The sequence below is a fragment of the Ylistrum balloti genome, unplaced genomic scaffold, assembly GCF_031769215.1.
Source record: "Ylistrum balloti isolate Yb309-2 unplaced genomic scaffold, AGI_CSIRO_Ybal_v1 Utg369766, whole genome shotgun sequence".
In the NCBI taxonomy this organism is placed as follows: Eukaryota; Metazoa; Mollusca; class Bivalvia; order Pectinida; family Pectinidae; genus Ylistrum; species Ylistrum balloti.
Window position 1 is genome coordinate 122517 of NW_026781962.1, and position 26605 is coordinate 149121.

Genomic DNA, 26605 nt, shown 5'->3' on the forward strand with positions numbered 1-26605 from the left:
CTTCAATATCATTAACAGTAAAATCCAATGTAAATTTTAGATGTAAGAATATGATTTATTGAATTTCTTTGTCCCAAGTGTGAAACATTTGATGTTGGACAAACTTAAAAACAACATAAACTTGTTTGAGTGTATCAGAAACAGATCTCCCAAGTGTGGCATATATACAGGCATTTTATTAATGACTTGATGTATTGTTAATGGACTCGGGCTGCAAAGTTTTATGACGACTTTTCAAATATTGATATCTACTAAACTGTTCTAATAGTAAGCATTCTTGTTGATATTTACCTAACAACACACACAAATATTACTGAAGGGATCATACCAGCTTTCAAAAATTCTGACATCAAAAATTTCACCAAACTTGAAACTTTTTGTCAAATTATAAATTTGGGAGCCAAATGAAGTGTTGGAAAGAATTAAATACAAAATTCCTATATAGTGATATGTGTATCATTTTCCAAATAACTGTCCCTTTCATAATGAGCTTATCGAATGATTGAGACCGTATTGCACATACAAAAAAATGTACACAAACAAACATTACATAACAAAAATTATTTATGGTTTTACAGGATCATGAATGGACATATTTCTTATTTGTGAAAGCATAAATGTGGAAAGTGTGACAATGCATGATAAACAGTTGGAATATCTTAATTAGTGTAATGAGTGACAGCTGCCCCGAATGCCAATACCACAATTTTCATACATGGGCATCAAGCTGTAACCAAAGCTCTGTTGCTTTTACTTGGTAAATTTGTTGGGAATTTTTTGGTAAAGTTTTCAGAACCAGTGCAACATAAATCTGCCGAGCTGTTTTAACAAAAGGCAATTTCAACAAAATCATTTTTTTTTTTTTTTGCTTTTAATTTATAACCAACTTCAATTAAAACTATTATATACTGGGCAACTTTTGTCTGTTTGAACACCCATTCATCAGTAGGACAAAAATAAAAGATTGAAAAAAAGGTTGAAATTTAAGTCTTGAAGGTACAAACAATTAGGGAAAAAAATTGGAAAATGAACAGGTATATGAGTATATTTTCCAAAAGAAAAGTCATAATGTTCGGAAAAATGGAACATATTTATAAAAAAATTTTATGCCATGTTTATAATTTAATTCTACAATTTCCATAATTTCTGTTAACAACATATCATGTTTATCTTGCAATAAGTTGATAGCTGGTAATAGGCAAACATTTATCTGTCATTATTTCAAATTTCCAAACAATACTATTTTTATGTCCTATAATAAGCCCACCTCCTGACTTAGAGTCAGATGTTATGAATTCGCCCCCAAATATCACTGTCAAATAATAAATCCATCCCATGACTTTCAGATGGATTTAATATGTATTGCCAGCCCCCCCCCCCCCCCCATCCCCTGATTTTGAGTCAGATGTTATGTGTTGGCCCCTCAAATAACATTGTCCTGTAATAAGCCCAGTCCCTGATATTGAGTCAGATGTTATATGTTTTGGCCCCTTGATATCAATGTCCTGTAATAAGCCCACCCCCTGACTTTGAGTTAGATATAATATGTGTTGTCCCCTTGATATCAATGATCGGTAATATGCCTGACTTGGACAGAGGTAATATAAAATTAGTCCCTAATGGGTTTTATTCAATATAAATACTGTAAGTTATCCAAATCATAACAATGTCAAACAAACAAATTTCATTCCTAATATGTAGATTGATTTTATATCAAATAACAGACCAACAAAATAACCCGGAAAGACAATAAAAATTCCAATAAGAAGGCAAAACTGACACTTGGTGTGTTAGCATATTGATCTCAATTGAGCCTCTCGGACTCTGACAGCATTGACCGCTGGAATGACCATTAAAATGACCGCTGACCAGTTGCAGCAGTTTGGTGACCAGTAGGGGGTGCTGACGATGACAAAGTTGATTGATCCGCAGGATTAAGTGAGATCGTATGGAAATTCTGACCGACAGCCCAGCATGACAGCTCTCAGTGTTATTATGATGGGAGCAAAAAAACACAACACTTGATTAATTCCCAATCAACAAATGTTCACTACCGCGCATATAAAACGACAGTCAAACACGTATCCTACATCATCAAAACAAATAAGGTCGTAACAAATGATTGTCTACTGGACAAAGAAAAACAATAAGTCTGTGTAATTTGCAATCAATTTTTGCTGCAATAGTATCTATTGGTGTTTTATGGAAACTAATACACACACTCTAGATCTACCCCCGTCTTTTCCTCATTAAACCCTATGTAGTTGAAAAATGAGATTTTTTTTTTAAATATATAAAGACATGTTAAAACATGTTTAACAACATCTCCCTGTAGATTTTGTCCCCAATTAAATGCTTTTAGAGACGGGTTATGTTTCCCCAATGGGACAAAATCAAAGTATGAAAAATAACAAAGGGGAATAACACCTTAAATAACAAAGGAGAGTTACACTGCACTTCTCCTTATCAAGATCTATCTACCTATGAACGTTTATGTTGACACCTTTTATAGTTGTTGTTCTGAGATACAGACAAAATCTGTGTATGAAAAATAACAAAGGGCAATAACTCCTAAATCATGAAGAAGAGAGTTATTGTACTTTTATACTGCACGTCTCCTTATAAAGATCTTTTAAAGAAATTTTTGCAATGCTCCGTAGAAAATTATGATGAACGGACAAAATTATAATGAACGGACAAACAATTGAACAAACAGATGGACAGGCGGGTAAAGGGACATAAAAATCCAATGCAATTTTAAGTCTGATAAAGTGAATGACAATGTGTAGTGAGTTTTATATACTTAACAGTTGCCAAAGATTTTATGACTTTTATTTACATATTTTGGGCATAAAACATGTTAATCAGAATGTAAAATGATGCAGTTAAACAATTTAAGATGGGAGATAACTCTCATAAAAAATATTTTAATCATAAAAAAATGAGAGGCAATTACTGTGATTTATATCAAATTTAAGAACGTATACCGATGTAGATTATTTCACAGAAATTTTACAACATTTGAATTAAACCTGAAATTATAAGTTTTAAACTTTAAATTAGAAACAGCATAACGCAGGGAAAAACAATTTACACTGTTACCATGCAGATTAGGGATTTATGAATTTGAAATGCAAATATATATTGCTTACAAAAATGCCCATGGGAAAACATGATTTCATATCTTTTATAAGTAAACCTACCTAGAAGGAAAAAGACAGCTAAAACATGTCAAATAGTGCTATGTGATGAATGAAAAAAAACATGCATTTTTAAAGAGAAAGGACAAATATTGATTGAATAATCTCTGTTCAAGATTAAAATGTTTTAAAAAAGTAACAAAACAACAAAAAAACCTTAAAACTTAATAAGCTGCTGAATCCTAATGTTGTTACGGAAATTATAACTTCTTGTCATGATGATTAAGTGAAAAACAAGAGTAATCTGAGACAGGACAATATACGCCATTACCATGCCAAAGAGAAATGATTTAAGGCATCAAAATACAAATAAATATTGCTCAATTAAAATGCATAATTTCCTGTTTGAATGAAATCTGTTTATGACAGCCAAACGTAATTATGTACAACGTCATACCGTACCATGTCCTGTCAAAATTATTGACAAAATAAAGTGTGAAATAGATTGTGTAGAAGTTTTGCGTAAAAGGTAATTAGTAATTATGGAGAATTTAAGCAATCTGTAGTGTAATAAGGAATCCGATGTCATTTATGTGGGTTGATGACAAACAGTCTAGGCTGTACCAGTGAGCTTAGTTCCAAGTAATATCAGGATGTACATATGAAATAACTATATTTGATCTAACATAATAAAGTAATCAAATTGGTCACCTAGCCAAATGTATTTCAACATCGACAATTTTTTCCCATATTTATTAAATTGTCTTAGACCAAGACATTATTTTTAATTCATTATATTTTCTATTACATTAGGGTGTGATCTGTCAGTAGACGAGACATGAAGGTCATTCCCTGAGCCCAGATGTAACATAGCATCATAATTTAAGCTACCGGCACTTGTAGGTGTTTCACTAACACAATTCCCATCTGATGACAACCCCTGTGACAATGATGGACCATTGCCTGGTCGTACAGACAATGTCCGAGAAAGAAAACAGACCAAACATGACCTTTTATTTCCTATCTGTACAGAAGAAATACAAGGAAGGTATCTTCCCGCTGCGACTCTGTGAGGCGATCAATTCAAAATCGCCACAACTATTGACATAGAAATTACTAATATATAAACAAAACTGACAACTATTTATATGCTGACTATGATTAAGTTAGCCAAAAAGGATGTATGCCAGCGTTAATTGTGGGTTAGTCCATGGCTGTCAGTACCAGCCATTTACTGGCTACATTCCTTGTCAAAGAGATATGCTGTCAGGAATAATTTATCATATGACAGAAAGGGCCCTGCAGAGTCTCCTTAACAGATCACTATATACCATACACTCTGGGCTGTGCAAGGAACTTTCTGAAAGAACTCTAGCATTTTAAAAGTTGTAAAAAAATATAAAAACAATTACCGACCATTAATTTGTCATAAAAACTCAACCTATTCAAATTTTCATTTCATTTTCACAACATTTTCATTTGGAGTTTTTCTTTCTGAAAAGCAAATTTGAACTAGCAGAAAAATTAATTTCAAATAGCATTAATGTGAACTTCCAACTGATTTCAGTGTATGTGCCACATTCCTTCTATTCTGTATGTTCTTTTCTCCGAGAATATTTATTTGAGACCATTAACATATATCTTTTATGTAGCATAACAAAAGGCACAAATGGCCTATTTAGCATACCTAGATATTTCAGTTATCTCAGCGAAATAAAAAAATCAAACAGCGGTTCTGTTTACATCACTGATTTCCAATTCTTCTGTCTCTGTGTTGCAGAACCATAGCATAATTTACACAGCAAACTTGACCCAATTAATCTGAGCAATTTCCAAGGAATACCAGAGAGTATTTTGACAAGAATACTACAGATCATATTTGTTCAAAATAAATTTTCCAAACATAATTTACTACAACCGTTTTAGTCAATGAAGGACTATAAAAAATTTAACTCGAGGCCTCTGCACTGAGAGCTGCTCCTGGCTAAATTTACAAAGTATTCCAAAGTTTTACCTCTACTTCATTTAACGGACACAACCCCCTTTTTTTTTCTAATCAAAAGTTACCTCTGCTCCTTGGTGTGTTTTTTTTAATGGTCTATGTTGGTGCAAAATAAAGTCCTTTTCGAGGCAAAGAATGCCTTGTTACAAAATACAACCAAAATCCCTTCATCAGAACATAATGCAAGGTTTTTAAATACTTATATTTATCTATACCAACACTCCTGCCTAAATTTGGTTAAGATCTGTGCAGTCAGTTCTGAAGAGTAGCAATTTCAAGAAAAAAAGGTTGACAGATCACATGTTTAGATACATAAGCTCAAATTTCCTCCGTACTAGGTGAGCTGAAAATCAATATTTCCCTTCAAAACAGATAAATCGAATACAATAAAAAAATGTCTTCTCAAAGTCAGCAAGGGAAATATTGAAAGTCCACAAAATTACATGCTTAATGTTCCAGCAAAGACACGATGATGTATACTTTTCTTAGTTTCCAATAATAGCCTTAGTTCTCATTCAGGGATTTTTATAATTACTTTCAAAATCTATAGTTTTCTCTCAAAGTCTTCCCTAGAGTCATAATACATTTCCTCTCCAAAATCTGATAATATCTTTGCTTTACTGAGTACAATAAATAAATCTAAACGCAAATCTTGGAATATCATTGTATAATTTTAATCCTCATCGGAATTCTGTGGAATATAGCTAGGTTTCTCTTGACAGTATACCTTGTTCAAGTTCTGTCACTTTTTTTCTTCCCGACTATAAAATGATTGCTAAATCTTTACGACAGTCAAGAACCTATCATACATACCAAGAAGCTTCACATCTAAACTGTTATGGCTGGAGTGGGAGAGCAGCTCTCGTAGAAATGCACATAAATACCGAAACACATTTCTGTGGCACTCTGGGATTTGTGCTATCACCTAAAACACAGAAAACGAGGTAGAGACATTTTAACACATTGGATATGATAAACCTCGGCCATAATCGGCAAGGACATGTGGCCTTTACGATCGGAGACAAATGGCAGCACAAACACTGACAGGTGTTAGATGTCTCCAAGACTCGACCAGATAAACAGGACTAAAGAAATTTGTTACAGCATGCAAGAATATCGACAAATGTCTTCAAAGCTAATACTGATATTACCATGTGACCATGTTAGACTGCATGTGTGCACCAAAAAAATGTTTTTGCTTTTGAATGTTTCATTGGTTTAATTTTCTCTGACAGATAATTATAAAAACAAAATGTTTGCTTTATGGTCCCATTTGCTTGAAAAATAAACATAAAAATCTTTATCATATAATAAATGAGATATCCAGTTAATTTGCCCATGTTATATTTTTACATAAATATGTCTCTAGAGTGATATACACAAGAGTATTTTTCATTGGCTGTGCCAGTTTGAAATTTATTGAAATGTCGTAAGATAGACAATGAACTGAAATGGTGCAACAAAATGGCTGCCTTTGTTTGATTTCGTCCTACAAATTTTCTCTTTAAAACCTGTCAAATTGTAAAAAGTATATTAAATTTGTTTTTATTTCCTATGAGACTTCATGAATACAAGGGCCATTAGCGACAGATTGTGCTTCCCGAATGGGACAAAATTCAACTATGAAAAATAACAAAGGGCAATAGAAAAGTTATTAATCTTGTACACTGCCCTCCTTCTTGTTGAGATCTATCTACCTATGAAGTTTCATGTTGATACCTCTTCTAGTTTTAGTGTAATTCTCTAGACAAAATTTAAGTAAATAACAAAGGGCAATAACTCCTAAATCCTGCAAAAGAGAAAGATGGTTCTTGTACACTGTACTTCTTCTTGCTGAGATCTATCTACCTATAAAGTTTGATGTTGATACTCTTATAGCTTTTCTGTTATGCCCAGGACAAATTTACGACAGAATGACGGACAAACAGATGGATGGACAGACAAAACAGAGATTACATCCTCACCATTTGGGGAGCATAAAAATCTCGTATGAACTAAAATGGAAAGTAACATAAAAGATGTTGTATTTGAACACACAAAACCATAAAGCACACATTTTGCTTTTAGCCCTTTGAGAAGAAAAAACTAAAGAAATATTTACAGCAATATTGCTATGTCGTAGCCTTACCAAAGCCAGTTTTATTTTACCAGAACATAAACTGTTAACGCTGCAGGAATATTGCAAGTAATGGAAACATATTTAAGAGTTGTCTTCCCTCAGAACATAATATAAATAAACATGATCAATACAAGAGGCCACCATGGCCTGTATCACTCATCACCTTCAGCTGACTCATAGACAAAATAATAATCATGTATCTCTGTGTTTTCTTGTTAGAAAAAACTCTAGAAAATGACATTTAAATGAATTAAAACATCTGCTATATTTATCAGTTTGATAATATAAGAAAAATACTTTGACATTATCATATTAGTTTTTTGATAACTGCTACTAATGTAGGAGTAGAGAAGAAGATTTTTAAAAATGACTCCATTTTTTACCGCCTTGGCCCCACTCCCCAGGCCCCACTCCCCAGGCCCCACTCTCCAGGCCCCACTCTCCAGGCCCCACTCCCCAGGCCCCACTCTCCAGGCCCCATTCTTCAGGCCCCTGGGGGCAAAACAACAAACATTTCATATTCAAGACCCCTTAATAAATTCCTACATCATGATTGTGCTTATCTTGTGATGCCTTACAATGCTAGATATTGCTATGAGGTAGGGATGTCAACTGTTTCAAAGATATGACCCAGAAACTAAGTCCCTCTGGGTGGGGAAAGACCTATAGGACTACTTTAATATCATGACTGTCTTAATTTCATGATGACTAGCAGTTCTTTATCTGGTTATGGGGTGGGAATCGCAACTGTTTTGAAGACATAATCCATTATTTACGTCCCTGGGGGTGGGGTCAGGCCCAAGGGCCATTTAATACACCAAGATTATGTTAATTACTTGATGCCCAGCAATACTAATTATGGTTATGGGGTGTTTATCTAAAATAAGATTTAATGAATCACACTACATACAATATCGTCCTTGTCCTACCTAATGACCTCTTGACCCCAAGTCTATAAATTACATAAATCCAAAAGAGGCCTTGTTGATGATTATAATTAAATGTGGTATAAATCTGTCTACTTGTAGGATTAGAGAGGATTTTTAAAGATGATTCTGTTTCTACAACACAGATAGGTATGTTTCCTAGCTTCATGAGAAACACAAACTGCCCACCACAAATTTTCACCTTGTTTTGTCTGAGTTGCTCTATCAACTGAGCTAACAAGGCCCCAATATTGAATTAAATTAAAATGTTTAACAAACCCTGAGATGACCAAGTGTCATTTGAAATTATTAGACACAAATGTAAGATTCTATTTAATACATAATCATATATATATATAAGGCTATAATGACCTATATCAAATAGAACAGATGTGGCACTAGTAAGGATTGTATTTAGATGATAGAAGAGCAGTTTACCGGTAAAAATAATAACAATTATAAATAAACAAATAAAACAAAATATTCTTCGTATCAGTTTCACAACATTTTTATAAAATGCTACCTCAACGACACCATTGGAACTTAATGAAAGATATTTCATTAAGATTTGTTTTCGAAGATGGGGGTCATTACGACAATAAAATGTTTCAGAACGACCCAAATAACATTTGATCAGGAACATCTCAGGATAATTTCCGAAATATCAAAACTAAACACACAGTCGAAACTTGAGAAGTTTAGAGAAAAAAACCATGATACACAACTCATATTCATCAGCAAATAATTGAAAAAATTAATCCACCAATCCTAGATACATGATACACATGTACTTGAAGTGCCTTCAATTTTTTCTGCATTCCTGAAAAACATTTTCTCAAATATAAATTTATCTACAGCCTTTCTGGTATGCTTAAAGATTTTCAAAACATTTCAGACCCAAGATCAATACCTGTTGATGTCTTTCTCATTAATCATTCAGACACAATTTACTTGTAACAGGCATCAAATATACACAAGACATTGAGGGAAATGTCGGCATTGAGTTTGAGCTCAGCTGTGTTCTCATATCTCATCCTTCAATGTCTTAGCTTTATGGCTATCCTTGGGTTAAAAGTTCAATATATAATTACATAAATGATATTTTTTCACTTCTCTATGTCTGAAAAATGAAATCTTAATCAAATGTTTATCAATCTTTCTGAAAGGGAAAATGAAATCAATATGAAAATACATTGACCAGTTTTAAGATTAAATAGATTTCTCAACTGAAAGCATAGTACTGGTAACTGAAGGGCAAGCAAGTTAACAATCATAGATCTGAAAAGTCATTTCCTATCAACAATAGAGCTAGTCAACAAAGTATAGAATTCATAACTATGGCCCAAGACAACAGTGTGATGAATGTTTGTATATATCAAGTAAGAGTTTTGTTCCTTCCCAAGATGCTAGCTAGTATCCATCTCCATGAAACGTGGTCAACACTTAGCTTTTACACAGTTTTGTCCTTTTTGACACTTTTATACAAATGTTTTGTCTTTTTTTTCCCCGACAATTTTTGAAGCCAATAAATCCGTAGCCCTAGCAACTTTCTATAATTTTTCTTATAACTGTTATTTGTCTTTGAATGATGTCATTCAGTTGGTGGATGACTTCCTATAAATAGCGATAGTGGCTTTGACCTTTGACCTTTGAAATGTGACTTCCTCAGAGATACTTCTTTGCTTCAGGACATAAACAATATTATCAAAATCAATTCTTTTATTTCAAAATCGTAAGAAACCAAATAAGGTTACTTGTCTGGTAACATATATGCTTGAAAATTACTCAAAAAAAATAATAGAAAACAATGATTAACCTTATCTTGAGAATGGCATCTCTTTGTTTCTACTGGAAACAGACTTAAAGAACTGTGGGTGGTGATGTAGTGTGATGATATTAATGTCACCTTGGTAGACACTAGCCACAATTTGCCCCTTGGCTAGAGAGAACATCTGTTTAGCCTGATCAGTTTAGTGTAAGACTATAGAGCCAGATGTCAGGTGTTTGATTTGTAGCAGAAATAATGATCACTGTTACATCACTGCCGATGTTTAACATAGAAACTAAAGAATAACACTTAGCACTGCCTTACAGATATCATTGTAACCCTCGAAAACTTGAGGAAGAGCTATTTTTTGCAATATATTGTATGGCCCGAGAGATGTATCACTTAACTTGATCAGTTGTGATTAAGACTACAACCAGAGGTCTATAGTACCATCTCTTGCAGAGGCGATAAAAGATATGATGACCCCTGCTACACTGATCAAAACAAGTTTAAGTACCCGGTACATCAAATTACCGTCACTTTATGACATTCCTTCACCAGTGACAAACAGAAACATCATTACAACAAGACTTTCCCTCAAGCAGCTGGTAAATAATTGACCAAAGGCTGACTATTCTAGAGAGATAAAAAGAAGACACTAATGTTTTCCTATAAGAAGTATAACAAAGCCCACCCTACCCCACCCCTTCCCCCAAACCACCCCCCTCCCATTCCCCTTTGGCTTTGTTTACATATATTATATTATTTATGCATTGATATCTTCTTTCAATAGATAAAATCCTCTGCAAAATCTAAAATCCATATGAACAAACAAACATAACTGCCATTGAGGTCACAGAAACTGCAGTTGTCTTTCTTACAACATCATAGTTTTCCCTGGTAAAAATATTTCTAATCCGTCAGACTTCTCTCCCCTTAATCCACTGTCTGCAATTGACACAGAACAACTCAATACTTGTAGTCTATTTTACAACTTTAACAAGTGCTTGTCAATATTGGACATATTTTTATAGAAAAATTCATCTGAAATGGACACTCGTTTTTGAAGAGTATCTAATGAAAAAATCTGCCATTTTGGTTGAGCTCAAATTAAGTGGTTTTACAAACGTATCCCGTTGATTTCCTGAATAAATCTGGGTCACAAAATCCTCTGGTACTTTAATCAATAACAATTTTCATTTCTTTATCATTTCTTGAGCATACCAATTAGCGGATTGAGAGAAACCGTGAACTTAATAAAAATACAAACACCACAAAAATTAATGATCTAACAGTAGCAGCTATTCAAGGAAATATTTTTTGACGTCTAACAAAACTAGAATTATCTGTTTGAATAATGATACCAACAGACAACACCCACAGATACATAGCAATAAGTAGTGTTGTTTATCAGTGAAAGCTTGGATGATCAGCTTTTGGCTTTGTGTTGTGTAACAGGAAAGAATTACATTGTCTGTACCAAGGATCAAACGAGCAACCCTTAGCTGCCGCTCTGCTGATCAAGCTAAAGAGAAAATCCCATCAGTGCAAAGCTAGAAAGCAACCACATCTTTGTACAATTAAAAAATGCAACATTACTCTTCCTACTAACATTTTCATAATCAAACACAATATCAACCCAGGTTCTCAGTCTCCTCTGGCTTGCACTTGGAGTAGTGTATAGTTAAAGTGTAACAAGAAAGGAGCAGTGTTTCCACTGGGGATCATAACTGTGACAACCAGTTAAACAAGACTGCTGCTCTACAGATTAATCCTAACAGTGACTTCCTCTCGTGTGAATCGAGGTGATTGTATTCCAAGATAAAAAACCTGTGTAAACAAAACATGTGAATACTGACCTGTTTACATAACATGTAGTTTCGGGAACACTCGAGACAGCGTTGGTACACACTACATGGTATAACTGGGTCTGGGAGGCACTTGAGAAACAATAACAAAGTAGCAGCCACGGAGTGGATACTGCCCGCTAATCAAAGGTCAAGGTCAAATTTTGTTGAAATTAAAGAGCCGTTTCCTATTTTGAGTTTAAATTACATTATGCTTAGCCAAGATTACAATTTGTATTAGATTACTGTCGTATGTTTACATATGTAGTTTCAAAGGGTAGTTAGTTACAGGCAGTAAGCCCATAACAGATATGTCTACCCATATCTATCATTGTGTATATTTTAAACAACTACTATTTCGCTGTCCAGTATTTAGCTAACCCTTTGACCCTGGGTCATAGGTAATTCATTATCAGCACTAGGCTTATTAAATGATATAAGCTTTAAACTTTCAACGTTTTTTTCTCAAAAGGCACACAGAACAATAACCAGTTGTACAAGGATACGTATGCTGTCTGGAACTCCAGTATCCAGACAATCTCGAATTTTGGAAACTTCAGTCTGTAAACCAGACCTCTCAAATAGTCCCGTCTGAAGAAATCAAAACAAAGTAATGTTAATTGACAATAACAGCCTGCAAATAACAGTATTAAGATGTTGTTGTAACCAACCATATTTTACAATAAAATTCTTTTAGTTTTTTTCTTTATTCAGAATTCATTCTGCCTTTATGGCAATTGGAAAAGACTTTCCATAAAGACAGAAGAAGGCTATGATTAAAGTTGTACTGTATGTGTAGGACTTGACTATGCCATTTATCATTGAGGAAATGCTCTACAGAATTCTAAACGTGTTGAATATTCAAAGGAAATACCAACATATCAAAAACTGTGAATTTGAAAAAAAAAATATTAAAATTTTGGACATATGTATCTCCTCATCTTCATTATATCATCCATTTTGGTGAATTTTTCTGAACTCATCATAGGGCATTAAAACACCTCTTAACATGTTCCAGAGGGACAAAACATCATGGATGTGTTCCAGAAGGAAAAAACAGCTTTGACGCAGTTCCTACACTGTTGAACTCTTTGTCCCGTCAAAGCCAGTCACCTTGAGGTAGGATTTACCTTGATACTGAACTGCAGGAGGCCTACCACATGCATATTCAATATGTATTGTAACTATTTCTAGATACGTATTGAAAAGTGCTGTTTCTCTCGCGTCTTTTTTTTACAATCTATTGACACATTTATTGACACATAATGTGACATACTGACCTCCAGTTTACCAACTTTCCATATATGATCTACCAGTCTCCATATTTCTTTTGGAATGGCATACAACCTTCCCCCTGATGATGTAAGGTCACGTTTCTCTAAACTTCCAGGCTGTTCCTGAAAAAAGTGCAAACAAACAATAAATAACAATCATACGAAAAACACAATAAATAGTCTGAATTAATTGACAAATCCCAGTTTTGTTGATGTTCCTAAATTTCACATACATCAAAGCACACTACCCCCACCCCTCCCCTCCCCCTCCACTTTATTCCAATAATAATCCTATGGCCAAATTGAAATTGAGCAGTTTAGGAATATCCATGAAAATGGAGTAAGGCTAATTCAACAACACCCATACCTAAATTGTAGGAGTAGGACAGGTTGACATATTGAACTGTTGCATTTTACTTACAATTTCTATAAGCTGAGCGACAGACACCTCCCTTACACCTGAATTGTGGGAGCAGGACAGGTTGACATATTGAACTGTTGCATTTTACTTACAATTTCTATAAGCTGAGCGACAGGCACCTCCATTTTACTTACTATTTCTATAAGCTGAGTGACAGGCACCTCCATTTTACTTACTATTTCTATAAGCTGAGTGACAAGCACCTCCATTTTACTTACTATTTCTATAAGCTGAGCGACAGGCACCTCCATTTTACTTACTATTTCTATAAGCTGAGCGACAGGCACCTCCATTTTACTTACTATTTCTATAAGCTGAGCGACAGGCACCTCCATTTTACTTACAATTTCTATAAGCTGAGCGACAGGCACCTCCCTTATTGGTCCGTGCATCTGTATGAGTGCCTGGATGGATGAGCCAAATGAACTCGGAATGTAGCTACCTCCAACAGTTATGTAGATAGTGTTAAGGATATAAAATGATCAGGGGTGTTTATCTCTACAAACCACCGCATGAAGATTTGTCCCTTCAGTTAGAAAAAAATTTGAAGTGTCCAACATACAAATGTGCATAGACAGAAAAATAAAAAACCTTTTTGTCCTTTAAAGACAAAATATTACATCTTTTTTTGTTTTGTTTTTTTTTCCCTTTGGAAAGTTAGTTAAGATAAATATCCCTGTAGAACAGCGCCCTCTACAGTCAGATAAAAAGGATATGAAGAAGTCCTTGCCGCCATGGAGATGAAGGACAAGGATATCCTCTACCTTATCCTCACCACTGCTCAGCTTTCCAACAGAGTTTTCATCTACGTATGCCTTCAATTGGATCTCACATCCCTCGCCTTCAATGAGATAATCACACCATAATATCATCCAATAGATATATTTTTTGAGCTCATCTTTTCTAGACAGATGTAGCAGAAAATCTCTTTTTCAAAAGTATCTCCAAAATTAAATTTCAAATATTATTATAATTCATGTTAAGACACTATAAGCAAATTTTATCTTTCTTTTATAGTATAGAATATCATTCAAAATCAATCAGAAAATTTGTCAGACCCAAATTTAAACAATTTTTTAAGTCTTCTTTTTCAACATGACTTTAACATATAAAAGAACACTTTTACTTAGCTGTAAAATACATGTATATGGGGACATATTCATTGCAGTTAAACTTCAACCCATTTTGCCCTTCAGCTTAGGTGAAAATGAAATTAAATGCTAAGCTAAAATAGATAATTTTAGGATGTTGGAGTTAATTTAAAACTAGAATGAAGAGTTTTAAGTGAGGATGTTGTGAGGTGTTATAGTCATGATTATTTGTAAAATATAAATAACGAAATAAACGTTCCAACTGTAATAAGCTTAGGGAGGCAGAATACAATCTCTGGTAGCCAGCAGGTTGATTACAATTCGACAAAACACTAACTGTGCGATAGATATGGATGATTATTATCAGACATGGGTTTGATGCTGAAAATAAAGACAGAAAAAAGTATACCTGGAACAACAACAGACTGTGAAGGTGTGACCTCCATCCAATTCCTACAGTGACTTGTTTCATCCAGCTTCTTGATAAACTCAAAAGTCACAGGTACCTAAAATATGTAATAGACAGGAAAGGAATGATCACAGATGTAATATGTATAGATATAGTCAACACAGAATGAAGGGATTGGCCCGTCTAGTGGCAGATAACTTCATCACTTGTTAATAATCATGAGAAACCCTGAAAGTTTACAACCTGTTATCAATACACATATAGTGAACCTTATCAATCTACTTTAAATTCACTACAGACAATGCAACCATTCATATACCAGGTACATAGTATAACATTATTGTGTTATTGTATGGCATTGTATTGTATCATATTGTATAGAACTACATCATATCGTATAGAACTACATCAAATCATATTGTATCACATTGTATTGTATCACATTGTATTGTATCATATGGTATAGAATTACATCAAATCATATTGTATCACATTGTATTGTATCACATTGTATTGTATTGTATCACATTGTATTGTATATGGTATAGAACTACATCAAATCGTATTGTATCACATTGTATTGTATTGTATCAAAAATATATAATATATTGTATCATGTCATATCATATCATATGGACTACTTCTTACATCAATAATGTATCTATTCAACCCAATAGAAGTATGTTACTTTATATGTCACTGCAGAGTTCAGACAATAACAGAAATCTAATCTTGATGATCTTAAAACTTGACAGCATATCTTAATACCTTTAATGTATTGATTCTGAATATTTTTGTCATCTTGAAATCACAGCACTGTTTTTCCGCCGTTACATGTTAACCTCACAGAATGCATTTTATTGGATATAAACACAAAATCGTACCTGTCCCGTATTCTCTACTATCAAACTCTGTACTTGAGGTTCCATGAACTTCAAATCTGAGAAGTTAAACTGAAATATAGAGGAATGATCTTAGTTAAAACAATTTACTTCATGTTATGAGTAGTGATCAGTTTCACTTTCATCATGTGATGGATTATCATTACACTGAATGCCAAACTGGAGTTACTTAATAATAACCAAGTTCAACATCATCAGATGTTATTTGGTATTTAAGTTGCATATGGATTCATTATATATTTATATATGTATTTGATACGTTCATATCAACAGGGCTGTGAAATTCTATTTATCCCCGAAATATCTCAAATTCATTTCACAAACAGACTGAAATTTTATCTTTTGAAATTAACTTCTGAATCAATCTTAATCAAATATTTATACAAAGCCACAAATGTATGGAGGGGATCTACTGGGTGGTCAGTGCAATGGAATAAAGATTAAGTTTAAGTTTAATTTATTTTTTCATCAAAATGTCTGGGTTTGAGTGGACACTAAATTAAAGACTCAAAATTTCTTTCTCTACAATATCACTACTCCTGCATATTTACTCATTTGCACTTCTCATATTTAAAAACTTTCTATCGTGAAAAAACATTTCACAGTTAAACTCACATCTGTTTTGCTCAATTTCACTTGGGGCAGGTACTCATTTTCAAGTCGATCTAACTGTTTCATAATGTCCTCGTAAACCCTCTTTGATTTCTCGTCATCAATGACTTTAATCTGAAAAGAACATCAACATATTAGTATATCTCTTGTCAAAGTCTGTGAAACATTATCTTATCCACAACTTAGAGGGAATTGCACATGAGAATGTTGAAGAAAAAGAGTTTAGAATTTGTACGAGATCAAGACTTCAAGGACTGGTTATAAACGTAGACTTTACTGCTTTGTTAAGTGTTTAAACATCCAATCAAAAATCAATTAAAGTTCCCTTTAACAATGTAGTGACATGCATTTTGATACCATCTTAGGTCTAATAATAAAATGATGAAATACGGTCACTCTGATATAAATATGTGTAGTATACGTACATCCACGTCAAATAGAGCAGAGACGGGTTTGTGATCACTGACTTTCAACGACTGATGACAGCGATAAGCTTTCAGTCTGATATCTGGACCCTTGAACAGGACCCTGTCACACCAGGCTGGGGCTCGTCCTTTCTCACTGAATTAAATCACATTGTAGTACAGTAGAGGACACCAATGTGGCACCTGACACTGCTCAATGAATAAAACTAGAATGCAAGTCAATGGCTGACTAATACCCCCCTCTCTCCCTGTCATTTGTCCTGACAAAATTTTCAAACAAAATCCAATTTATATTGACTAGGGGTTAGATTTATATATTGTCATGTAGAAAAAAAAATTTAGACTGGCATATGACACTTTTGAAACAGATATCACTTATTATCAAATCTTTGAAAGGGAACACTTTTGTGAAATCAAATTATCATTATATATCTTGTAATAAGTCTCAGAAACCAGCACATCACTTCCGACTCCGAGTAGACTAGTGGGCTTATTACAGAACAATGTTAGTATTCTTTGGCATTTCTTCTAAAACTCCTATCAATATGGATGGGCTTATCAACCAATAAACACCATAACCTACATGTAGTCCATTGTTCTTACACTAACACCAGTAAATAAAACTTTCAATACAATACACTTTTGTCATAAGGACTGATATGATACGTCCACATTATATATTCAGATGAAAACAGTAAACATCATTAATTTTGCACCTTGTGTCCCAGGTGTCTGTACCGGGGTCATATTTATAGGTAGGCTGGAAATCTAAATCTCCCTCCTGGTACCCCTCAAAAACATCCGTCCTCCCCAACTGTCGGTGAAGCTGTAACATACACAAACACCATAAAGGTTTATGTTATTTCTGAGGGAGGTGTTCAATCATGAAACAAAATTATGAAAAACAGACATCTTGACAATAAAAATTGATAAAAAAAAAATTTGAGAAAAAAATTATATACCGTTTGATCTTTAGATTCCAACTTTTGATTGAGACTGCCAAATGTTGAATAACCTTTAAGGTAACTGTAATATCATTATCAGTCCCATCTTCAGATAATAAATGTATATTATCTTCATTCATATATTCATTATGTTAATGAAAGTGCCCATAATACAATAACCACATGAGAGTAAAATCATTAGTCTTCCATCTGTTTTTTAAATTTTTGGGGGGAACTTGGCGGAGGTTACAGGATATTTATTTGTTTGAGAACAAGGAAACATATTCAATATTACATTTGATACATTTTAAACTAATTCAGTACTAAAATACTTGTAGTTTGCACAAATTGCAAAACATGTGAATTCATAAGATACTGAAACTACAAAATTCAATTCAAGATTTAGGTTCAAGCAAAAATAAAAGGGTTTTTACCTTCTGGAGAAATATTGCCCTACCTGATCATAGGATCAGGAATATTGCCTTACCTGATCATAGGATCAGAAATATTGCCTTACCTGATCATAGGATCAGGAATATTGCCTTACCTGATCATAGGATCAGGAATATTGCCTTACCTGATCAAAGGATCAGAAATATTGCCTTACCTGATCATAGGATCAGGAATATTGCCTTACCTGATCAAAGGATCAGAAATATTGCCTTACCTGATAATAGGATCAGGAATACTGCCTTACCTGGTCATAGGATCAGGAATATTGCCTTACCTGGTCATAGGATCAGGAATATTGCCTTACCTGATCATAGGATCAGGAATATTGCCTTACCTGATCATAGGATCAGGAATATTGCCTTACCTGATCAAAGGATCAGGAATATTGCCTTACCTGATCATTGGATCAAGAATATTGCCTTACCTGATCAAAGGATCAGAAATATTGCCTTACCTGATCATAGGATCAGGAATATTGCCTTACCTGATCATAGGATCAGGAATATTGCCTTACCTGATCATAGGATCAGGAACATTGCCTTACCTGATCGTAGGATCAAGAATATTGCCTTACCTGATCATAGGCTCGAAGGTCCCTAAGTTGTTTTTGTTCTGTAAGGGTTTTCACCTTCTGAGGGAATATCGCCTTACCTGATCATAGGATCAGGAATATTGCCTTACCTGATCATAGGCTCGAAGGTCCCTAAGTTGTTTTTGTTCTATAAGGGTTTTCACCATTCCAATATCTAGATCAGTTATTCTGTAGTTTAAATCTCCGATCCAAAATATGACACTACAATGATTAAACAATACATAGCACATTTCATTAACTGTGAAACAAATTCACTAGAATTCAAATTTCTGCAAAGTACATTGTGATTACAAAAAAAGGAAAATGAAACCCATTAAAAAATTTGTAATTTTTTCAAAATTCATATAAAACTAGAAAATATCTATTTTAATGAATAATCTTGCTTAAGTATCAAAGTTTGACAAATTTCTAAAAATAGTAACGGTGACCTTGATCATAGTTTTACATGAGGTTTCGTGAAATATCAACTATCCTTAAGCTATCCATCAATTATCCTTCAGACATACATCAAACATACTTACTCATGCTCTCTAATATTTAGGGGTGGAACAAACTGTTTAAATTTCATCTTGGAGCTGATATCTCGGTAGTCCTGTAACAACACATCAATGTTACATCTCAATAATCATGCTGAAAGCATTAGACAAGGCATATTCCATATTTCAACCTATCTTGTACACAGAGAACAATCTATCTTGTAGTTCAGTCAACATTTTCACAAGGATAAGAGTCTTTTATAGAGGAATATGTCATCCGAGATCAATCCTTACATTAGCAAAGTAGAAAAAAAATTGTGAGATCTCCTTTTCCGGAATGTGCTGAGAGAGCTACTCAATTTTTTTTTTTTTTTTTGAAATTTTCTTAGAGACCATCTCATCAATCAGAAAAAACTTTGAGATGTTTTTGCGCTGCCAAATACATTTAATACATTAAAATTTTTATATATTTTACCTGATTTCTTCTTTCAAACTCTTCTTGGTGTGCTGCTAAATGTGAATTGATAAAACAAATGGATGTGCCTTGAATGGTGAACCTTACTCCAACTCCTCCTTTATTTCCCTGTAACAAGTTACAGTTACCATGGAAACTTGTCAAACAAATCTTGTTTTCTTATGCAATAGTAGCACACTCACATTGCACTGTAGCAACTAGGAATTCACTCTCTGATAGGACATGAAGAGTTAAAAGGCCATATGTCTAAAAACTTAATTTTTCATAGTTGAGGAAAACTTTTGAGTATCAACATTGTTAATATAAAACTTTTTAATAAGGATCATGCTCAGAATTAGGAAATGTATTGTATGAGTCAACTGAAGTTGCACACTAGAGATAAAAAAAAACCTATGCCTGAATCACTTTTTTAAAATGGCACCAATTGTATGGAGGTCGAATATTGGTTTGTTTTATTTCCTTAATATGTTCGGGTCTTTCAATGAGTAAGATTGTACAAACAAAAAAGTCATCGAAAATGATGACAAAAGAAAGAAAGGAATAGAAATGGGGATTAACAAAAGCATATTGATAAGTGTGTTTTTTAAACATTTTCTTCAGGTTGGTATGTCAATAGAATAAAAAATTTTATAACACAACCAGTACAAGATTAGAGTGTGACATTCTGATGACTACATGGTAACGTCACACTCAAATCTTCTACTGGTTGTGTTATAAGCAAATTGGAAAGACTTGAGATACAAAGAAGAGACAGAGATATAAATATAGTTTAGCAGTTTTCAATTTTGAGGGATGAAACAAGCTAAAGAGAATCTGGTCCCAATAGGCAGTGTACCTCTGGTAACAGTATTGGAGAATTCTTCGGAAATAGCAGAGAGGTGGATCAAGTTTAAACAAAGTTGGGATAAAATGGTGTGTTACAAGGAATCATACATACCATAATACCCATAATTCCAGTGGCAACGTAGTCTGCTTCACCTGAAAGTATAAGGTGACTAAGTACACCAGTAAGTATAGGGTGACTAACTACACCTGAAAGTATAGGGTGACTAAGGACCTCAGTAAGTATAGGGTGACTAAGTACACCTGTAAGTATAGGGTGACTAAGTACACCTGAAAGTATAGCGTGACTAAGTACAACTGAAAGTATAGGGTGACTAACTACACCTGAAAGTATAGGGTGACTAAGTACACCTGAACGTTTAGGGTGACTAAGTACACCAGTAAGTATAGGGTGACTAACTACACCTGAAAGTATAGGGTGACTAAGTACACCAGTAAGTATAGGGTGACTAAGTACACCAGTAAGTATAGGGTGACTAACTACACCTGAAAGTATAGGGTGACTAAGTACATCAGTAAGTATAGGGTGACTAAGTACATAAGTAAGTATAGGGTGACTAAGTACACCTGTAAATATAGGGTGACTAAGTACACCTAAAAGTATAGGGTGACTAACTACACCTGAAAGTATAACTACACCTGAAAGTATAGGGTGACTAACTACACCTGAAAGTATATTGTGACTAAGTACATCAGTAAGTATAGGGTGACTAAGTACATAAGTAAGTATAGGGTGACTAAGTACACCTGTAAATATAGGGTGACTAAGTACACCTAAAAGTATAGGGTGACTAACTACACCTGAAAGTACAGGGTGACTAACTACACCTGAAAGTACCGGGTGACTAACTACACCTGAAAGTACAGGGTGACTAACTACACCTGAAAGTACAGGGTGACTAACTACACCTGAAAGTACAAGGTGACTAACTACATCTGAAAGTACAGGGTGACTAACTACACCTGAAAGTATAGGGTGACTAAGTACACCAGTAAGTATAGGGTGACTAACTACACCTGAAAGTATAGGGTGACTAAGTACCTCAGTAAGTATAGGGTGACTAAGTACATCAGTAAGTATAGGGTGACTAAGTACACCTAAAAGTATAGGGTGACTAAGTACACCTGAAAGTACAGAGTGACTAACTACACCTGAAAGTACAGGGTGACTAACTACACCTTAAAGTACAGGGTGACTAACTACACCTGAAAGTACAGGGTGACTAACTACACCTGAAAGTACAGGGTGACTAACTACACCTGAAAGTACAGGGTGACTAACTACACCTGAAAGTATAGGGTGACTAAGTACACCTAAAAGTATAGGGTGACTAAGTACACCAGTAAGTATAGGTTGACTAACTACACTTGAAAGTATAGGGTGACTAAGTACATTAGTAAGTATAGGGTGACTAAGTACATTAGTAAGTATAGGGTGACTGAGTACACTAAAAGTATAGGGTGACTGTACACCTGAAAGTATAGGGTGACTAACTACACCTGAAAGTATAGGGTGACTAACTAACTACACCTGAAAGTATAGGGTGACTAAGTACACCTGAAAGTATAGGGTGACTAAGTACACCAGTAAGTATAGGGTGACTAACTACACCTGAAAGTATATTGTGACTAACTACACCTGAAAGTATGGGGCAACTAAGTACATCTGAAAGTATAGGGTGACTAAGTACACCTAAAAGTATAGGGTGACTAAGTACACCAGTAAGTATAGGGTGACTAACTACACCTGAAAGTATAGGGTGACTAAGTACCTCAGTAAGTATAGGGTGACTAAGTACATCTGTAAGTATAGGGTGACTAAGTACAGTATAGGGTGACTAAGTACACACTACACCTGTAAGTATAGGGTGACTAAGTACATAAGTAAGTACAGGGTGACTAACTACACCTGTAAATATAGGGTGACTAAGTACACCTAAGTATATGTTGACTATCTACACCTGAAATTATAGGGTGTCTAAGTACATCAGTAAGTATAGGGTGACTAACTACACCTGAAAGTATAGGGTACAGGGTGACTAAGTACACCTGAAAGTATAGGGTGACTAACTACACCTGAAAGTATAGGGTGACTAACTACACCTGAAAGTATAGGGTGACTAACTACACCTGAAAGTATAGGGTGACTAAGTACACTAAGTATAGGGAAAGTACACCTGAAAGACTGAAAGTAAGTACACCTGAAAGTACAGGGTGACTAACTACACCTTAAAGTACAGGGTGACTAACTACACCTGAAAGTACAGGGTGACTAACTACACCTGAAAGTATACAGTGACTAAGTACACCTGAATGTACAGGGTGACTAAGTACACCTGAAAGTATAGGGTGACTAACTACACCTGAAAGTATACGGTGACTAAGTACACCTGAAAGTATAGGGTGACTAACTACACCTGAAAGTACAGGGTGACTAACTACACCTGAAAGTACAGGGTGACTAACTACACCTGAAAGTACAGGGTGACTAAGTACACCTGAAAGTATAGGGTGACTAAGTACACCTGAAAGTATAGGGTGACTAAGTACACCTAAAAGTATAGGGTGACTAAGTACACCTGAAAGTATAGGGTGACTAAGTACACCCTGAAAGTATAGGGTGACTAAGTACACCTGTAAATATAGGGTGACTAAGTACACCCGAAAGTATAGGGTGACTAAGTACACCTGTAAAGTATAGGGTGACTAGTACACCTGAAAGTACACCTGAAAGTATAGGGTGACTAACTACACCTGAAAGTATAGGGTGACTAACTACACCTGAAAGTACAGGGTGACTAACTACACCTGAACGTACAGGGCGACTAACTACACCTGAAAGTATAGGGTGACTATCTACAACTAAAGTGTAGGGTGACTAACTACACCTGAAAGTACAGGGTGAATAACTACACCTGAAAGTACAGGGTGACTAACTACACCTGAACGTACAGGGCGACTAACTACACCTAAAAGTATAGGGTGACTAAGTACACCAGTAAGTATAGGGTGACTAACTACACCTGAAAGTATAGGGTGACTAAGTACCTCAGTAAGTATAGGGTGACTAAGTACATCAGTAAGTATAGGGTGACTATGTACACCTGAAAGTATTGGGTGACTAACTACACCTGAAAGTATAGGGTGACTAAGTACACCTAAAAGTATAGGGTGACTAACTACACCTGAAAGTACAGGGTGACTAACTACACCTGAAAGTACAGGGTGACTAACTACACCTGAAAGTACAGGGTGACTAACTACACCTGAACGTACAGGGCGACTAACTACACCTGAAAGTATAGGGTGACTATCTACAACTAAAGTGTAGGGTGACTAACTACACCTGAAAGTACAGTGTGACTTAGTACACATGAATGTACAGGGTGACTAAGTACACCTGAAAGTATAGGGTGACTAACTACACCTGAAAGTATAGGGTGACTAAGTACACCTGAAAGTACAGTGTGACTAACTACACCTGAAAGTATAGGGTGACTATGTACACCTGAAAGTATTGGGTGACTAAGTACACCTGAAAGTACAGTGTGACTAACTACACCTGAATGTACAGGGTGACTAAGTACACCTGAAAGTATAGGGTGACTAACTACACCTGAAAGTATAGGGTGACTAAATAAACCTGAAAGTATAGGGTGACTAAGTACACCTGAAAGTATAGGGTGACTATGTACACCTGAAAGTATTGGGTGACTAACTAACTTCTGCTGTTCTGAACTATATGAAAAAGCAAATAGCTATTTTTACTAGAATCAGAACAGAAACTCTAAATTACAAAATAAGAAAATCTGCTATAAAGGCCACAGGTCGAACCTCATTAACTCAAAGACCCCATTTAATTTGAAGTATTTCCTCAGTTCCATGCCTAACTTTACACGAAAACATTCCAACCCACATAAATTGAATATTTTATCTTGAAGTTTTTCCATGGTCCCAAAGAGTTTGGGATAACGAGGTTCGACTGTATATAAAAAGTTCCTGCTTAAACAACACTGTTACATAAGTTATACCTGTATCTGAGGGTCAAATGAACATAGGACACACAGAGACCACTGGCATATAACTAAAAACCTACTTACAAGACCAGTGTATGTTTGAAAATATCCTTATCTGTTCTCTTAAGGCATGCGGTTATAGAAATTTAATGATAATGTTTTGTGACATCCTCTTCTTGAAATTTTATTTCTAGGTGTGCGTAAACCTATGAAAATCAACAATTGCTACAACGTGACAATCTTACAATTTCCTTTGATATTAATGACTCTTTGTTTAATGATTTCCTTGTTCATCTTACCTTTTTGTACAGAGTTTTTGCTGGTAAACTTTTTCGTACCGCAGTTAGCCATTCTGTCTCTTTGGCAGAATCACTGAATATATATGCTTGGTTACTCAGGTCCAATTCTTGAAAACTAGGAAACAAGGTATATTTATCAAAATAAAAAATGGAAAAGTTCATAAATCAAAACTAAATTGTGTTACACAAACTTTATTACTCTATAAGCGGAGGGGGTATAACACATTCCTACTTACTTAATATCAGGGGATGGGCTTATCAATGGACATACCATTAAGATGAGTAATAAGTTTACAATATATAGCACCATTAAAAGCTGGTCTTAATACCAGGCCCAGGCTTATTGCCAGATAAGGTTGTTCACAAATACTTATTCATCAAATATCATACAAGATTATTCGAGGTGACATCAGATGTTGCAAAATTCATATTTTCATCTCACACAATAAATTACCCAATAGCAAATATATCTGGACATTCCTTGTCCACATCAAGCCATTTTCTCAGTGATGGACCGGTGACAGGTGACTGACCATTCACATTCCATGTCCCACAAAACACTCTGTAAATTAATGAAACCTTCTCTTAATATCAAGTAATATCTTATGGGAAGAACTTTATTCAGCTGCCTAAACAAGTATTTCAATTTTCTCTGAGAAAAAAAAAGGAAAAACCCTTAAAACATTCACTTGAACAATAGATATTTTAACCAAGGACCATCTGGACATTTTTTTTTCTCAAATTTTCGCAATAGTCAAATATCAACATCCTTATTAAGCCTACATTTGTAAAATGACCATTAATCATCCACCGTAAACAACAAATTGAAATAAAAGTACTGTAAAAATTGTAATTTTTTGCTACTGTTTGATAATGGAATAAAACTGTGACAAGAAGAGGCCCATAGGGCCTGTAAAATTGTAAAAAGATTTTAACTAAAGGAAAAGTACCTAAAACACTTGACCTAATTTGCCCTGCCCCTCCTCCCAAAGAGAGGATTAGATGCACTGTTTGTACAAAACTAAGTTTTCTTCACCAAAAATGCTTCAGATCAATTCTGGACAAAACTGAAGCATTACAACAGCAGAAGGATTTTAAAGAATTTGCTCTATTTCCACTATTAGGCCCCATCCCATCACGTCCTTCCCAGAGGGCCAAATCTATTGTTCTTACAAAGATCCCCTTCACTCAAGCATGTTGTTTACCATATTGAGACAGAATCAAAGTACTCCTACATAAGAAGAAGAATTTTTTAAAATTTGTCCTAATTTCTCTCCTGGACCCCGCCCCTCTATCTGAGAAAGATGAGACCAAACGTTTATACAAAACTGATTCCACTTCATCAAAAATGCTTCACACCAAATATGGGCAAAACTCAATCATCCTACAGAAGGAGTAGGATTTGAAAGAATTTCCTCAATTTCTTCTATTAAGTCCCACCCCTCCAGCCCCAGGGGCTGAGATCCACTGTTTACATAAAACTGATTTAATTTCATCAAAGCATGCTTCATATAAAATTAGGACCATAGCCTGCAATTCCTGAAGAACAAGATAGAATTAACAGAAATTGA

At 34.7% G+C, this 26605-nt stretch overlaps 1 protein-coding gene across 1 annotated transcript in view; it reads right to left on the reverse strand.

Annotated features, from left to right (window-relative positions):
• LOC132543807 (inositol polyphosphate 5-phosphatase OCRL-like) overlaps nt 1-26605 on the reverse strand; it is a 52118-nt gene that overhangs the window by 17398 nt on the left and 8115 nt on the right. Inside the window, exons 8-25 of the mRNA XM_060207326.1 lie at nt 25489-25596; nt 25035-25149; nt 24443-24506; nt 20814-20854; nt 19877-19984; nt 19447-19517; nt 19015-19126; nt 17653-17762; nt 16937-17072; nt 16515-16625; nt 15882-15950; nt 14998-15094; nt 14214-14338; nt 13842-13952; nt 13083-13199; nt 12309-12393; nt 11815-11942; nt 5956-6067 (exon numbers count right to left, since the gene is read on the reverse strand). Coding sequence (XP_060063309.1) covers nt 5956-6067; nt 11815-11942; nt 12309-12393; nt 13083-13199; nt 13842-13952; nt 14214-14338; nt 14998-15094; nt 15882-15950; nt 16515-16625; nt 16937-17072; nt 17653-17762; nt 19015-19126; nt 19447-19517; nt 19877-19984; nt 20814-20854; nt 24443-24506; nt 25035-25149; nt 25489-25596 — 1820 coding nt within the window. The remainder of the gene's footprint in view (nt 1-5955; nt 6068-11814; nt 11943-12308; nt 12394-13082; nt 13200-13841; nt 13953-14213; nt 14339-14997; nt 15095-15881; nt 15951-16514; nt 16626-16936; nt 17073-17652; nt 17763-19014; nt 19127-19446; nt 19518-19876; nt 19985-20813; nt 20855-24442; nt 24507-25034; nt 25150-25488; nt 25597-26605) is intronic.